Genomic DNA, 18,000 nt, shown 5'->3' on the forward strand with positions numbered 1-18,000 from the left:
ACAGGATGGTGAGACCTCTGTATTTCTATCTGTCTATATACAAAAGAGTGATATCTCCTTCATTTCCCATGTTCAAGACCTTCTTCCTAAAGGAAACATTTAAAAAAGCCTCTCTGGCTCGGCCAGCATGGCTCAGTGGTTGAGCGCTGACCTATGAACCAGGAGGTCAGGGTTCGATTCCCAGTCAGGGCACATGCCCGGGTTGTGGGCTCGATCCCTAGAAGGGGGCGTGCAGGAGGCAGCGGATCAGTGATTCTCTCTCATCGTTGGTTGATGTCTCTCTCTGTCTCTCTTTCCCTCTCCCTTCTTCTCTCTGAAATCAATAAAAACATATTCAAAAAACAACAGCTCTGATGATTCCTTCCGTTAATACCTGGTCTCTCCCTTTCTTCGTTTTCTTTTTACACAAAGAGGATCTGGCAGCACGCACTGTTCCACATATTTTCCCACAATATCCGCACATGAAGATCTAGCGTTTGCCCAGTAATTACCATTTGGATGAACTATACTTAAATTAGCTGATCCCTGGTGGTGGTTTCCAGGTTTTTGTTTTATTTTTATTTATTTGCTGTTATAAAATCGGTGCAATAAATACCACTGGAGATCCTGGCAGACTTTTCCAGGTATATCCGTAGGGCAAAGCCCCACCAATTGGATCCCTGGTCCAAGAACATTTTGTAATTGTCAGCTTTGGGGCCTCAGCCATTTGCTCTCTCTAATCCTGTCTGCAAATGTCTATGGCACATATTTTTACTGTAATAGCCCAGTTGAAGTTCTTTGTTATTTCAGCCTTCTAGTAGGATGTGAAATGGGCCCCCCAAATTAATGCTGTTTGAATGCTGTTTTAGCATTGTTACACCCTTGCTTGCTTTCTCCCCCGCAGAGACAAACCTAGAGTCAGTCCTGCTAATGCCTCGGGGGCTGTCTGGGAGGGCTCCTGTGGCTTCCCGCACAGCCTCCTGCTCGGCCTCTGGGGCCCGTGGGTGATGTGTGTGTCTGTTTTATGCATTTCCTGCAGGAGGAAAGCTGAACAAGGACCTGCGACACTTTCTCAGCCAGCGGTTCCAGAAGGGCTCCCCTGACCACGAGCTGCAGCAGACCATCAGGGACAACCTTTACCGCCATGCTGTGCCTTGTGAGTAGCCGCGGGGGCGTCTCGGCCGGGCGGCTGGGGGAGCGGCGGGCGCGGGAGAGCGGCCCGGGCCACGGCGCCGGGGCCTCCGTCAGCACAGCACAGCACGGGGCGGGTTACTCGGCTTCCGAGTGCTGGCTCTGCCACTTACCAGCTTATAATGCGGCAGACTGTTTATCCCTGTCAGGCTCGGTTTTCACATCAGTGAAAAGGACATTTCAGTCTCACTAACTCCGTAGAACTGTTCTGAGGAGTGAGTGGGATGAGGCGCCCCGATCTCGTGTGGAATTCAGGCCGTCCGCCTCCACGAATGTTAACCATGGTTATTGCGGGTGTGGACCAGGCCAGAGGCCTTCAGACTCACCTCGGAAGCAGGGAAGCCTGGGAGGTAGGAGACTGGTGCTCAGTCGTAGTGCAGTGTCCCCAGGCTACCAAACTTCATCCCCATACAGCTAAACTTGAGGTAGAAATCCTGGGAAGACATACAATTATCTGATTTCATTCAAAATAAGAAGAAAGAGTGATTCTGGTTTTATTACTTAGAAGTTTTCTTGGCTCCTCTCTATTACGCCATACTTCAAAGTTTGAAATATCTTTTTAGAAATACCATATTTTAACCAGGAAAAAGAAGGAAAAATAAATTGGAGTTCAGGGTACCCTGCTTATTGCTGTGATTTATTGGCTATAAACGTTTTTCTTTAAAAGATAATATTTCAAAAGTCGTGCGTGAGAGTGCACGTGTTTCCTGATACTACTGCGAAATATTAAACAATCTCATCGAAGGCTCTGCAAGGACAGAGGCCAAGAACCTAGACTGGGACCCTTAGAGAACAGATTCTACAACAGCCGCCCGCCCTCTGTTTTACTTATGAATAAAATCAAGGTTCCAAGAGGAAAGAGCTTGACTTCACGTAACTTGAGTCAGTGCCCCAGAGTGGCCTCTTTCTGCTGCGTGGCAGAGCATTGGATGGAGAGAATGTTGTCATAATGTATTAATGGGAATTTCTGGCCCTCAGTTCTCTTGGGCTTTCAGCACTGGAATTGAAAACTATAATCCTAATAATAATTCCTTACGCTTTTATTAGTAATAATTTCTAATGTTAATCACACGGGTAAAGCAGGGATTGTCATTCTATTTTTATAGGTCAAGAAACCAAGGCACTAAGTAAGCCAATAAAAACAGGCTTAAAGGTGACCAGGGCCTTGGGTCTTCTGAGTCCACCATGGCCCTGCTTCTGATAAACTGTGCAGCCTTACTCTTAGAGAAACCTTTTGAGGTTGGGACTTTTAATACCCACTTACAGATGAGGAAACAGTTGGGGAGATGAAGTTAGTGCTAAGTGGCATCTCTCAAACCATCAGGGCTGTTTCTGTAGCTCTTCCGCCGCCGCCAGAGTTCTAGAACAGCGGGTTGAATGCAGTTTCGCAGAATTTAGTGATAGCAGAATCATGGTGGCTCTCCATGTACTCTTTCCCCTGCTTAGATTCCAATTTAAGAAATGGGGAATGAAGCACATGGGCACACCATTTCTTGACGCATCTGTGGTGTTACTATGGTTACATTTTTGGTGTGCTTTCCCATTTATGTTTTCTGCTGATTTTATTGCACCTGACTGTGAGCTAAATGGCCTGAGCTTAAGCTCACCACTTTGCGGGACCTGGGGCAAAAATGACCTCAGCCCTTTCCAAGCAGCAGAGAATCACGCTGTATCTTGGCTGTGTAAGGCTGGTGTTGATGTTGCACTCCCACGAAAGCAGTAAATTAGGAATTTGGCACAGTGAGGTGGTCTTCGTCCTGGAAAAGAAAACAAGGAACGCTTCATTTTCATTTCCTTCCTAGAGTGGGAAGGAAGCTCGGAAGAGGGCTGTTTCCGAGCCTGGCGGGTGTGCGCCCTGAGCAGCAGCCCAGGCGGGGCTGGGGACTGTTGCAGGCCCGCAGGTCTCCACCGTGTTCGTGTTTATGTTCATTCTTCGACCCATGGGACAGGTAGAGGGGAACCTCTCTACCAGCCTGTCCTGCCAGCGGGTCAGGAAGCCCTCGAGCTGGAGGACGGGCCCTCCTGGCTCTGTGGTGACCGTTGCTGGGACAGCTCGTGTAATCTGCACTTCCCAGCACTTGCTGCTGCTGCTACTGCAGTGACTTCAGTGTTTTGAGAGGGTGACCTCATGAGCAGGTGCTCGCGAGTCGGGCTGCCTCTCTTCCTGTGCATTTTAGGAGGCCCGTGTGTCATTAGAAATTAATAAGTAAAGGCCCCTTATTCTCGAGCTCTCTGCAGTGCCCTCCTGCTGCAGTCGAGCCTCACGTGCACCGTGATGGGTTTTACCACTGAGGGTCCTTTTATCCAAACCCCAGGCAGAGGCAGTGCAGGCGGTCTCAGCCCTCCCTATTGCACAGCTGAGAAATGAAGCAACAAGTGGGACCCCCCCCAGAATTGAGCCCCTTCTAAATGCCTCATTGTGCACCTCTCAGCTAGCGCAGTTTCAGTTTTTAGAAGCTTTATTAAAATATAATTCACATACCATACAGTTCACCCATTTAAAGTGTCCATCCACTGCTATTTTTGTTCATTATTTCTCCATTCCCGCTTTATTAAAAAAGTTTATTTCCACAGTATGAAAAGGTCACCATAGTTGAAATTTATTATATTTACCATTGAAAATCACTACGCCCCTCCCCCACCCTCAAACAAATTATGACAGTGAAGGGAACTACGTGGAAGTGAGTCAGAAGTCCTGGTGTGAAGCCCGAGGGCCGAGGGGAGCTGTGTCCTTGTGCAAGTCTTGCGACCTCCCTGATCTCGTTTACACTTCAGTAAAATGGGAATAGGAATACCCACCCTAATCACTGTCTCCCCAGACACTGTGGCAACCTTGGGAGATGGTCCATCCCAGGAAACAGGCTCAGAGAGGTGAATAGCTTGCCTGGTGTCACACAGTTAGCAAGTGGCATGGCGAGGGTTAAACCGATTCTAACTCCCGTGTGGGTGTAATTAATAACACTGTGATGAGAGGAGTATAACATGGACCATTGAGAATGGAAGACAGAAGGAAAGAAGCTTCTCACTTCTGAATTGTATAGTTTTAGCTGTTTAAAATCATGGGGTTTTATGTTTTGGGGGTGGGGACTATGAAAGGCACTATACCTTAAAAATAAGTATTTTTTTGCCCAGCCAGCATGGCTCAGTGGTTGAGTGTCGACCTATGAACTAGGAGGTCATGGTTCAATTCCCAGTCAGGGCACATGCCCGGGTTGCAGGCCTGATCCCCAGTCGGGGGCATGCAGGAGGCAGCCGATCAATGACTCTCATCAATAATGTTTCTATCTCTCTCTCCCTCTCCCTTCCTCTCTCTAAAATCAATTTAAAAACGAAGATATTTTAAAAAGTACCTTCTCTATAAATTTTAAGTAACTCACCAGTATATACAATAGAATTTTAATAATTGTTTAATGATTACTCAGCTTTTAAAAATCATTACAGGATTCTCATGGGATATCTAGGTTTATCTCTTTTTTTCATTAGTATCTTGTTAGTAAACCTATGGATAATCACCTTTAAATAGATGGATTTGAAATGCATGTAAGCACCATCCATGCTGCTCTGTTCTCTCATTCCTCAGAACCATCTGCATAATACTCCTGTCTCGTGCCCCAACCTCCTTCCCGTCAGTGCTTCAGTCATTCCAGCTTCATCCATGCCCCAAACACACCTGCTGTCTTTTTTGTAACGGGGTAGGTACTGTTTCCCTTCCTTTCCATGTGACCACAGCCTTCTTTCAAGCTTTAACCTACATGCCACTTCCACCATGAAGGCCTCCTTGGATTCTGCCTCCTCACTGCTCCCAGAGCCACCTTCTGTGACTCTCCTCAAGCACATATTGTGCCCACATCATGCCTGTCTGTCCTTTTAGAATCTAACTCTTCTGAGGTTGGGGACTGTAGCAACCTCAGTGACCAGCCCAAACCCAGATTAGTGCCTGGACCGTAGGATAAATACTTGTTGAATGAATGAACAAAATGAAGAAATGGATAAGATGCTCTTTGTTTTTATTTCATTTTTTCCTTGTTTACTTCACATTAGTGAGAAACAGCAGAGCTGCTTTTGCCGTAAAGGTTTTAGAATAAAAGGCAGCTCAGAGGTGTGAGCTCCTAGCCGGCTGATACGGGCTCCTGGTTACTTGGCTGGTCAGCCAGGCCCAGAGGCAAGGTCAAGGCTCCGGGGAGGTGGAGCTGGAGTGCCCATTCCCACTCCTGACTGCAGCCTGGACCTCCGGAACCTGCTGCAGTGACAGCCTTCCTGCTTTGTGGCCTTGTGTCCAGCTGATGTGACATCTGAGATGCTTGCTTCGGAACGGCCTCTTTCCCTGTGAAGATAAATGCCCTTACCTGACAGGGCTTGTCACCTACTCCACTGCTGCTGTCGAGATGAGGTACAGCTCATCCCGGGGTACCGGTTCTCTAGAATGCTGGACCACACCCACCCCGCCCTTCTCCTCGGGCTCCACTCGAAGGACCTAGAAGAGGAAGGGACAGGTCGCTTTTGTTCTGTAGCTGACACTTCACTGATCAAGGCTCTGCCTGATACTGAGACCATTGTAACCTGTGTAAGAGGCACTGATCATTAACTGAAGGAGTTTACAAACTCAGCCTTGGCCTCTCCTGCTGTGTACTGGGTGCCCGGCCGTGATCCTTCTATCTGTCAACTCTAACTCGGGCCTCATTGAGGACGCACGGGCTAGTCAAGGTCTGAACTCAAGCCCGTTGGACTCTTAAATCCTGCCTCTTTTCTACTCAGTGCTACATGTTTGTTGCCTACAGCACAGTCAGTATTTGTCTTCCTTAATTCTCCGCCAGTTCTCAGCTCTTCTCCCCCTTCCCTTTGCCCATCAGTACTAGATTTTCTCATGTGCCCCTGGCTGGTCTTGGTCTGGAGGCTCCTCCTAACCACTGACTCACCCCCTCAGTACCTCCACTAACCTTTCCTTCCTTCTCCATCAAGACGCGTTTCTTCTGCATTGGTTTCCTATCGGGTTGTCCTCCAAGGAGGCAAGAGTTAGAACAAAGCGGTGAATGGTTCCTACTGTGGTATAGGGCTCTCCTACAAAATAGGTCTGTTTTAACAGATGACTTCAAATGTGTTGCTAAAAACACCCTATATAACTATCTACTAGGATGTTTTGCCAACAAAGCAGACTCATAGGTAGGGATGAATTCTTGTGCTTCTGATTTGCTATTGTACCTTTTATAGTGCTCAGCCTAGCATGACACATAGAGAAAACACTTTAAACACAGGACCGCCTGTGTCAAGCGGATTTCCCCCTCTGCTTGCTGGGCCACTTCTCACACAGTTCCTGTCCCACCAGGTATAAGCTGAGGTGACCTGTGTCCCATGAAGTAACATAATAGTTGAGGTAAGGAGTTTTGTGCCCAATTAAAAAACCATGGGGTTTGAAAAAAATACTTTTTATTTAGATATAATGTGAGATTAGGGCCTAGGCTCAGGTGACTATTAACACATTTTTATCCACATGAGTGCGTGGAGGAGCACTGAAGATTGTGAGGGAAGTGAGAATGTTCTCTCATTCTGATAACACCCACCCATAAATGCCAGGAGCACACCGTGTGTTTGTGACAACCCAAAACAAAATAGCCACGTCTCACTCCTCCAGGGTCCCTCGGGGGCACTGCAGCTGCAGAGTGGCAGCTGTACTGAGTTATCCCCTCAGTGAGTTCCTGAGGCCTTGGCATTCCCTCTTGTCCTTGCGGCTGGAGCCTCAGGTGTGACAGCTTTCAGGTGCGCTGGGCTGGAGCGGCTGGCAGGCTCCGCCACTCACCAATTTTGTTGACTTGAGCGGGTGACTGGCTTTCTGGGTCCATTCTCATTACCAGCGATGTTTCTGAGGAGTCCAGAGCCCAGCGGCGAGCAGGGCCCCTCTCTCCTGGCCCCCTCGCCCCCCCCCCCCCCAGCACCACTCCTCACTCCCACGCTCTTCCTTTCTCTTTCCAAGTTCTCCTTAGGCTCTGGGCCTTATTCATATGACTCTCTTTTTTTAATGATTTGTATGATTTATATGATTCTTTTTGGGGGGTGCACGCTAAGTTAAAATGGTTTTCCGACATTTGTTGAGTAACAGCCTAACACCAGCAGCAGCTCGGCGAGAACACAGTGAAGATTAATAATTGGACGATTTAGCCAATAATAGGCCTGCTTGGAACAGCGCTTTCTCTGCGTATTCCCAGCATCAGCTAATTCCCCAGTGTTCTTTTTCTTTGTGTTTCTTATTATACGTTGTTACCCTAATTGCCATTGTACATTTGCTGAGTAGATGGAGTCACTGGAAAAAAAAATAAAAGAAACGCTACAACTTAAGAGCTCAGACCACTGGACTGGATTTATATGTGCCCTTTAATAGACCCATATAAACATGGTTTGGCTGGTGTTCTTTACGCCAAGGTTCTCGGGAGTCTAGGAAAAGGGAAAGCCATAGGAGTTTAGATTTAGGTTTAATTAGAGTTGATGTAATTTATAATCTTATAAAAACATATTAGACCAGCCTCACTGCTTAATAATAATATCTGTCCGTGATTGAGTGGTTACTGTATGTACTAGGCACTATGCTAAGTGATTTACAAGTTTCGCGTCTTTTTAACCCTCTCCGAACCCTGCGAGGCACAACATTATCACGCCCGCGTTATGAGTGTGGCAGCTGAGGTGGGGGGCACTTAGAGAAGTGGCTCATTCAGGGATGCAGTTCAACAGTGATGGAGCCCAGGTGCATATTCAGTTCTAACTGCCTCCAAGAGTCCAGGCTCCTGGCATACTTCTCTGGGCGCAGTCACCGTAGAGAACATTTTTAAAATTAACGTATTGAATTTAAAAAGAATATTTTCTTAATAACATATGGATTAGTCCTTGGCTGGGTGTAGGATACTAAAATATCTATTTCAAAGTCATGTTAATTTACTTAATTGCTTTTTCATTTTCGCTTACATTTCTCATCAAGATTTGTTGCAATTATAAAGCAGTTTCCACAGCAATTTATGTGGGGACATGGAGTTTTCACAGTATCCTTACCATCCATTATTTAAAGAACAATGTATCTTATTTTTTTTATTTATTTTTACTGATTTTAGAGAAAGAGGAAGGGAGAGGGAGAAAGAGAGAGAGAAACATCCATGTGAGAGAGAAACATCGATAGGTTGCTCCTTGCACACACCCTGACCGGGGACCAAATCCGCAACCCTGCCATGTGCACTGACTGGGAATTGAACCTGTGCCCTCCCGGTGCACGGGACAAAGCTTAACCAACTGAGCCACACTGGCCAGAGCACAAAATATTTGAAAAGAAATCTCCTTGTATCAAATGTGTTCAATAAAAATATTACAAATAATTTTCCAGCTTCTGTAATGGACTATGTGCATTTATGCTAAGATCCAAATAAGGACACTTCAGATACCCTGATGGGCTTACCTCAAGCCCAACTGAATGAGCTACCCCAAATGATTATCTTAAATTTAAAGAAGAAAATGTCACTTGTGTTATTTCTGCCATAACAAGTAGACGTCACTCAATAACATTTTTCTATTGCATTTAAAATTAACCAATTACTTATCTCTATTTCAGGAAATACTCTGTTATGTATTTAGGGGGAATGGGCCATGGTAAATGCATCTTACTCTCCAATGACTACAAAACATTATAAATGGTTAAAAATGTATTATGTGTAGGGAGAAAGAAGGAGGACAGATGACACGCCAGTAGGTTGAAATGTTAGCGTTAGATGAATCTGAGTGAAGGGTATACGGCGTTCTTTGTACTGTTCTTACTGTTGCAAACTTTTTGTAAATTTGAAATTATTTCTAAATAAAATATTTTAAGAATTAATCCATACAAAAAAAGTTAAAAACCAATATAATTTGGGAAAAGGGAATGTTATGTGAGTGTTATGTTTCCCCCCATTATTAATTATCAGTGTTTTTGGCCTATAATTGAGATTTTGCTATTAAAAGTATGGAGAGACTAGCCTGAAAGACACTATACATATATTAAAACAAAAATCTACCTCTTATGGAATAGCAAGTAATGCCAAGTATTTGAATTACAGTTTCTCATTCACAGTGGGGAAACTGAGGCGTAGTAATGGTAAGGGACTGTCCTCACAGTTGTGGAATGGGACTGGAACAGGCAGTCGGCACAGATCCTAGAGCTTCCACTGGTAACCACCACATTTTATTCCTTCAGACTATGCATGTGCACATCCATATATAGAGATACATATGCACATACTGAAGATTTTTAGAAAATAAGTAAGGGAAATTATTTTAAATGGATCCGAAATATCTGCTAATGAGATTCTAGGTGAATGTAAAAGTATAGTGAAAATTATTATTAACATTGAGCACTTGCCATGTGCCAGTTTTTATTCTGTGTTAGCATGATAACTCACTTAACCCTCACAGTGGCCCTGTAATGTGGATGCTGTTACTCACCACAGTCAAGGAAACTGAGGAACAAAAGGTTAAATAACTCGCTCAAGATGTCACAGCTGATCAGTGGCGGAGCTGTGGAGCGTTGTTCTAGAAGTCTTGCTCTTAACCAGTGCCTCATGTTGCCTATTTTATAGCTCTGGAAAAGATTTAAGGAAAAAAACAGGAAAACCAATCAGTAACTAGATATATTTCTTTTCTTCGGGGTGGTGTCTTTTGTTATCTTTCTATGATAATTACTTCCCAGTCTTAGATGCCATCAAAACCGCTACATTATACAACTCCAGGGGGCACTCTTTAGTGTGTAATCTAGATGAATGGTGCGCCTGGTAGGCAGCACCCTGGCTGCGTGGGTTTACGCAGTGGCTGAGTTCTTGACTAGATACTCGGCTAGACTTCAAGCCTGAGAGCTGGAACCAACTTTCCGTTCACCCGGGAGGTACATGCCTCCACCATGCTCTCCAGGTGTGGGATGTGGCGCCTTCTCCAGGAAGAATGATAGCCCCTGGATGCTGAAACACCAAAGCCTAATCTAATCCAGTCACAAGGGCTCTCCATTCTTGGTTCAGTTCATTAAAGGCTGGAGACAGTATTAGAATTGGATCTTATCGAGCAGTAACTATTATTTCTTTCATTTTTCTTTCCATCAAGCAATTGTTCCATCTACTTTCCAGCCCTTCTCCATTTGTTCCACTTATCTGCCCATTCAACAAGCATGTAGTAGATACTACTATGATCAAGTAACATAGCAGTGGGGAAAACAAACAAGAGGCGGCTATACTAGAGTAAGGTAAATCCCACGGTACCCCGGACCGAATGACATACGAGGATGGGCACCGGCCTCAGTCTTGAGACCAGAGAATCAGTGTGACCAGCAAGTCAATACCAGAGAGGCAGAATGAAGGCAGGGGAACCTCCTTCCCAGGGAGAGTCAGGGGAGATCTACCCCTGGGACTGTGGGCAAGTGACTCCACTTAACACCTCTAGGCTTAACTCGGCTGTGAAAGGAATCTGTCTAGTGGGGTACAATAGATACATTAAGCATCCTAATCTCCAGGCCCAGTCACGAGATAATAAAGCCCTTTGGCCGATGCTTGCTCCTGTAGACCCCCTAAGGATTGAGACATGACATGTTTTTGAGTTTTCTGAAATATTTAAAAACACAACAACAGAGACTAATGCAAAAGTTAGGACATGGTTTTAATGTTTGCATTTAATTAGTGTTTTTAATATACACATAACAATGTGGTATAATTGTGCTGTTCACTAATTTCAAAATGTATAAAATATTAAGGTGCACAAAAGTCAGTATAGTCTGATAATAGACTGCAAGTTTAAATATCTTTTATCCTTTTTAGTGTAGCTTTATAACTGTAGATATAACTTTATTTGAAGAGAACAAAAGTCTAAATTTGAGGCACATCTTGACTGGGAGACCTGGGTTCAGTGACTTCTTTGCCCCCTTCCTCGCCTGGCAACCTGGAGAAGTGTGGGGTGCGGTGGGATGGCACCTCCTAACAAGGCTGGCTATTCACACCCAGCTTCAGCTGCTTGTTCCTGGAAGAAGCCTAAGCAGGGGGGTGACAGTTATCAAGAACTGAGTAAGTGCCCGGCGGGCATGGCTCAGCGGTTGAGTGTGGACCTAGGATCCAGGACATTGTGGTTCGATTCCCGGGCAGGGCACATGCTTGGGTTTTGGGCTTGATCCCCAGTTGGGGGTGTGCAGGAGGCAGCTGATCAGTGACTCTCATCATTGATGTTTCTCTCTCTCTCTCCCTCTCCCTTCCTCTTTCTGAAATCAGTAAAGATATATTTTAAAAAAAGAACTGATTAAGCAAGCGAGATGGGTGCTGACAGAACCCCAGTTTTACCAGGGCACAGCCTCCTCATTAATTTCTCATCACTCTTGTCGGCAGAAGAAAGCGCTTTATTGCTGGGCCACGTCTTCTGAGGATGCCACATTTCTCGTTGAGGCTTCTCTACTCGCATGAGCTGCCTGGTAGAAGTAGGGCCACACTATTGCCTGAAGTGCTTTGCTTTGGTTACGCTAGAAATGAAGCAGTCTTCAAGCTCAGCAAGCTGCTGCCCTGTAAAGCTTTGTTATTCTGGCTTCCTAATTGCAGCTGCTGTACGTAAATGAGCTTGACAGTTTTTCCCCTTCCCCATCTCATCGGGTGACATCATTACAAACAGGCCGTTTGGGTTGTTAGGAGTCAGAGCATCTGCAGTCTTTGTTTTTGTCATCAGTTGATTTCAGGGATGCACATTTCTTCTTTCCATCTCTAAAAGGTTTTGCACAGTGTCAACTTCACTTAGTGATTTTGGCAAAAAATACCACATCTATTTCAGTGGAATTTTGAAAAAATGCTGCCTGAGTTGTAGATAAAATATTCTTCATGTGTGTGATGTGACTTGAAAGTGAGATATCCTATGAAAGCATCAGGTGGGCTGGAACTCGGCCTAGGTTCCAACAGTGTTGCCTGCTTGACGGTTGCTAAGTTGGGAATCTACAAGCAAGTGCTTTGACCCAGGTCTCTGGTGTTTTCCTCGGGGGATAGGAATTCGTGGTTCATACAGATTTGATTGAATTTTCTGTTTGCTGCCGAACCTATCCTTCCGTAGGCCGCGTGCTGAATGGTGGGGACTCAGGCTCCTTCATTTCGCTAGAATTAGACACCGTGTGACTTCACCGCAGTCTGGGCCGCTGGGGACGAGTTTCTCATCTCCTCAGTTCACTGTAGATGTGCATCATTTGAAAATTGAGCAACACTGTCAGCTATAACTAAACAAACATGGTCTCTCTGAGGAACACCTGCTCGGTGAAAAAGATAACTTCTTGACCTCGCACTTGCAGTTTTGTTCTGAATTCGTGTTACATGCTTCAGGGGTCTGGCCTGCCTGCTCCCCTCCCTCTGCCGCCCTCCACTTCCTCCCCTGCTCTCTTTTTTTCCTGTTCTTCTACCACAGAGTGGTCTGTTCCTTCCCGTTGTTCCAGACGTGGGTGGAACAGCATGGCGGTTGTGCCAGTTCCTGGAGCAAGGGGTATTTGGGTTCTAACAGAGAGTGTTATTTATTATTGGAGGCATTAAATACATATAGTAAGCGCTATAAATCTTAAGCGCAGAGCTTGACGTGTTTTTACACACACACATACACACGTGTGTGTGCACCCACCCACACATCCATCCATGTAACCGTTACCCAGATCAACAGAACAGTTGAGCTTTCCAGCAGGCTCCCTCCGGTCCCCTCCCACTGAACACTTCTCTCTCTCAGAGGTAAGCAAGCATGGTTCTGAATTATCACCCTAGATGAATTTTGCCTGTTCTAGAAGTTCATATAAATGGAGTCCTACAACATGTATTGTTTTGTTCTAACTTCTTGGGCTAGCATTACTTCTGTGAGATTCATCCATATTGTTTGCACGTAGCGGCAGTTGGATTTTTTTTATTGCCATGTAGTCTTGCGTTGTAGGAATAAACCCTGATCTATTTATCCATTCTTCTGCTCATTAGAATTGTCTGCAGTTTTTAGCTCCTGCTGGCAACATGGTTATACGAGTGGACATAGGTATACTGTTGGCTTTTTTTCAGACCTATCGATGTCCCAAACCTCTTTATTACACCCAACAGTGTATGCACTTGGTATACGCTCAATAAATATTTGTGGGAAGACGTGCAGAGCAAGTTGTTAGAGGAAATCCACCCCTGTGTCCAAAGTGACTGACATGGCAGTAAAAACTAAAATTGAGCGCTTCGCTCTGTGCCAGCACTCAGCTAGGCGCTCGCCCTGTGTCTGCTCAGTCTGCGTAGCAATCCTGCGAGGCAGGAGCTCTTCCCTCCCGTTTTCCAGGTGTGAGCGTGGAGGTGTAGCACGGTAGAGCCTCTTACCCAACGGTTCACGCCGAGGAAGCACCCCAGCTGGGTTTTGAACCAGCCTCGTCAGCGGTCACATTTCCACAACATTTAATTAGTCTGATTCCTGATCGTTTCCCTGATTGCTTTTGAACTGTTCAATGAGGGAAATCCTTGGCCCTTTTCTCACAGTTGTTTGTTAAAAATTGCTAGTGAAGGAGCGTCTACACTTTGCTGCCACTCGAAACTGCGCCCCAAAGACACCTGGAAGTCAGGCACCCTAAAAGAAGTCTGGCCCAGGACCTACTAATTTTTTGCACCTAACAAAAGAGAGGTCAGAAGAAATATAATTAAGCATCTCTCCTGGCTTATGCTGGAGACCACACAAGCTCAGAGAGGCTCTGTTTTTGAGAGCAAGCATGTACTCTGATAAAAAGCACGTAGATTTTCATGGAATCCATTACTTCTGCTTTACTTATGCATGGACACCTGGTCTTTGGAGCTCTGGGTGAAAATAATTTATTGTTAAGGATATTTCCAAACCAAATGAGGCTGTTTTCCTCCCTCTGTTGAAGACTGGGACGCGACATCCTTGAATACTTACTGAATAAAACTTTCCTTCTTTCTTTCATGGAGAGAATGGCTTTTGTGTTTTTGTTCCCTTCCATGCAGTTTCTATGCAGCTTCCTTGCGAAAAAGCAATTTAATTTATACTGCACAATCATTTTCTTGTGGAAAACTAATGAAATAAAAATTTCGTTTTTCAGTATTAGGTTGTGGCTAAAGCTTTTCAAAAGTTTTAAATCTGCTTTTGCTTTGCTTTTTTTATGATGATTAAAAGGCACATGATGTAACTGTCCACATGTATTATGTTCATGGTTGATAAAGATGTGATTCCCTTGTTTATTTTTTCTCTAAAACCAAAGATATAAGCTAATACTTCACCTGAGCTCTCAGGTGCTTCCACCTTCCTGCAGGTAGATGTGGAACAAGCAGAAGCAAAGGCATGTGTTTCTTTTCTGAGGCCTCGTGCTCACTTTCCTGGCAGGCCTAGTGATGGCAGGGTGCTGGGGCCTGCACTTTGCTGATTGAAGCCTGGGAGCTGTTCCAGTTTTCGGGTCCCGCAGAAGTAGAGGATGGGCTTTCATTTTGTGGAGACACTTTACACAGAGCTCAAATCACAATAACAATACTAATAATAGGTGACATTTAGTGAGCACTTTGTGTGTGCCAGGCACTTGGTCTGTATTATCCTCACAGCAAGCAGTTCTGTTTTGTTCCATTTTTTATACATGGAGAAACAGGTGCAGATCTGGCAAGTAACTTACCCACAGTCACATGGCAGGAAAGTGGAGAGGGGTGGAACCTAGTGAGTCTGACTGGAGTTGCGTCTCTAACCATCGTGAGTGACCAGAAGGACAAGGAGCATTAGAAATGCATCCCTTCCACACCCTGGATGTCAGGGACCGACAGTCAGACGTCCACGCACACGGTCACTGTTCACTGAGTGGCACATGGGAGGGAACAGACTTGTTTTCTCACCTGTGAAATCCCGTTGACAGTGCATTTGGGAAAGACCTTGTTACCTGAACAGCTCTGCTGTCCCATCACCTGTCCCCTCTCATTCTTAAGATGCTTTCCCATCACATGGGCCTCCACTCATCTTGAGTCGAGGGTGTGCAGTCCCTTCTCCTCCCAGCCCCCAGGAGGAGGGACATCCTTCTGCTTCCCTTCCCACGGTCCTTCACCTCGGAGCCTCTTCCAGCCCCCTCCTTTCCTTCTCTCTGAACTGGGCAGTGAATCCCTGGGGGGTGGTTGCTGGTGGCCCCGGGACACCTGGCTGAGCAGAGGCAGGCCGAGGGCGGGCTTCGTGCCTTACAGTCTGCGCGTTCTCTCTCTTACGACAGGAGTGGCATCAGCAGTTGCCAAGCACTGACCATTTGGCAATAGAGAACGCTTCCCTCTCCAAAGCGGGAGGCCTCAATAGTTTGCTCACCAAGGAGGGCGAGGGAGTAGGGGAGGGCTGTCTCATCAGAAACAGGATGGAGGGAATTCCTGGGCTCTTACAGGTTCTTTTAAAGAGTGGGTTTGAATGGCAGATGAGCAGCACAGAAACAGCCTGATGCTGAACCAGGTCCCGCCCTTAATTGTTGAAGGGCCTGTTCTTTGCAGGTGGATTCTTCAAATTAATATTCTCAGCCTCTCCATCCGCCTTTATCTTAACTCCAAGGAAAGCTATTTTTCAAACGTGAGTGTTGTCTTTGAAATTCCCTCCAGAGGTGGGGAGGAGGCCGCATGATAGGAGAGGCAGGAGGGGGCGCCACCGGGAGGCACCTGGAAGCCGCCTGCCTCGTCCTGGGAAGTCAGGGCTGCACCCTGACCAGGAGCCTGCAGCTCCCCGCCTGCCCCGCCGGCTGCCCAGCCTCGCTCCTGCCCGCGGAGCCGCATTTCCCGCCTTTCCCGCCGAGCCGCGCGGACCCGCCGCCCGAGCAGCGCCCCCCGCAGGTGCGGCCCGCGCCCGGCGCGTACCCGGCAGCCCCCGGGAGCGCGCTGTGATGTAATGCTCTTTTTTCACACTCGCGGCTTAAATACAGATGGAAATTGTTGTCATGTGTTAGAAATGTCGCCAGTAATATAAAAGGCGCGAGCCTGGGCATCTTCGCTCCCCCGCGCACCGCGCGCCGCTCCTGCCGCCAGCGCCCCGTTCGCGCGGCTCCGCTCTGCGGTCAGGCGGCGAGCGCCCCCGGCGCGCCCAGGAAGGGGTTCGGATCCCACCCCCACCCCGCCTCTCTGCAGCCGCTGCGGAGCCGGGACCCGCGTGCTAGGAGGCTCTCGCAGGCTCACAAAGGGGAGGATTAACCCTGGCGATTGGCCCGGGGCTTGCAGGCAAGTACGAGTGGCCCGCGGCCGCCCCCCGACCCCCGCGCGCCCCCGGACCGGCCGCTGGAGAGACCCGGGGGCGGGCAGGCGGCGGCAGCGGCGCCCGGGTTGGCGCCCGGGTTGTGGGAACGTCCGTGGAGGTGGAGATGCCGCGCGTGGCGCGTGGAGCCGGGAGGAGGGCGGGGAGAAAGCGGCGGGCTCGGCAGGGCCAGATGGCTGCGGCTGCTTTTCATTCACCCGGGCAGGCCCATTTGGCCGGGCGGGGGTGGGAGGTGGGGGTGGAAATCTGGGGTCAGCGGGTAGGGAGAGGCCGGCTCCGGAGCAGATGCCTGGCGAACAATGGGGCTTTTGAAGGGGATGCTGGAGGAAGTGTGGCGCGCGCTTTGTATCGCCTCCTCCGCATTGCAGGTTGGACTCGGCAGCTAAATTTTAATGAAGTGCATTCCAAAGTGTGCTAGTCAGCCGCTCGGAGCTGGGGCTCGGCTGAATGGGGCCTGGGCGGGAGGGGAGGGGGCGCGAAATGAGCTCCGGATGGGTGGCGAGGGCGGGGATGAAAGCGCTCAGTGCGCGGCGGGGACGGGGGACCGCGGTCCCCGCGCATCCTAATGGGCGCCGGCAGGTGCTGGTGGCTGCGCTGCATTGTTCCCGCGCCCGGGAGGCCGAGCGAGCGCCTGTGCGCCTCGGGGGCTGCGCGCCCCGGCATTAATAAAGGGGGAAGGGCCTGCGTCCGCACCCCGCCCGCTTTCCCCGCATTGAGAGAAAGAATGTACTTGCAGAAGGCGTTGTAAGTCGCTTCCTGGACATTGACGTGCGTGTCAGATACAACACTGTCTTGTGTAGGTAAGATCCGCATGTCCGTGGGCTTCCAGAAAACAGAGAGCGGACCCTGGAGCCTGGCTGTGCAGAGCTGGGGCCGGGAGGCCAGGCTCCCTGTCTCGCTCCCCTGAGAGAATGGGCCAGGCAGGAAGGCTGGGCGGTTTGGAAGTCCTCGGTTTAATTGCGCTGGGTGCCTGAAAGCAAGAGAGCTGTCATATCCCTGGTGCTGGTACATACACTTTGTCTCACACAAAGGGAGTGGATTTGTGCCTGAGCCAAATTATTTGAGGGCACGTGTAGAGCTTTTATAAGGATTCGGTATGTGTGCCCCTTTCTCCTTCCTAGAGTTTGCCATGCTCAAGGGCTCTGCCAGTTGAGCCTCATTTAGGAGACTACTGATGAGTGTGTGCCTGCTGGATAACCCTGCTGGGGTTTGTTGCTATCTGTCTGTCTGTCTGTCTGACTCTCTTTCTCTTGCACAAGTACTCAGGGCTTTCAGAAGGTTCAGACATATTTGTTTAGGTTCAGATAAAACTGGAAGCTTTTGCAGAAGGGCATTATGGCTTTTTTATATTAAAAATATTTAAGTGTGCATATATATAAGTGTGTGTGTGTGTGTATATATATATATATATATATATATACCATGTACATGAACCCGTGTGTATGAACTTGGTAACCCATAGAATAACATACTGTCTTTCTGGTTCTGGGAAAATAAATGCATTCTTAGTTGAAAAAAGCTTGTGTTTTATCATCTGTAAGGCTGTTAACTTCAGAAAACTAGTGTTTTATGATAACTTTGGAAGCCCTCAAGTATTGATTGGATAGG

The 18,000-nt window shown here is 47.5% G+C and overlaps 1 protein-coding gene across 16 annotated transcripts in view; it reads left to right on the top strand.

The window, feature by feature from the left end:
* MAGI1 (membrane associated guanylate kinase, WW and PDZ domain containing 1) overlaps window positions 1-18,000 on the top strand; it is a 511,189-nt gene that overhangs the window by 302,626 nt on the left and 190,563 nt on the right. For 15 of the 16 annotated variants that reach the window (XM_081159072.1, XM_081159081.1, XM_081159083.1 and 12 more), the window contains exon 2: window positions 1,019-1,135. The exons of the other annotated variant lie outside the window; for it this stretch is intronic. In XM_081159072.1, the coding sequence (XP_081015198.1) occupies window positions 1,019-1,135 (117 nt within the window). The remainder of the gene's footprint in view (window positions 1-1,018; window positions 1,136-18,000) is intronic. 16 annotated transcript variants of the gene reach the window in all.

Source organism: Miniopterus schreibersii (assembly GCF_964146895.1).
Source record: "Miniopterus schreibersii genome assembly, chromosome: 15".
NCBI classification, from domain to species: Eukaryota; Metazoa; Chordata; class Mammalia; order Chiroptera; family Miniopteridae; genus Miniopterus; species Miniopterus schreibersii.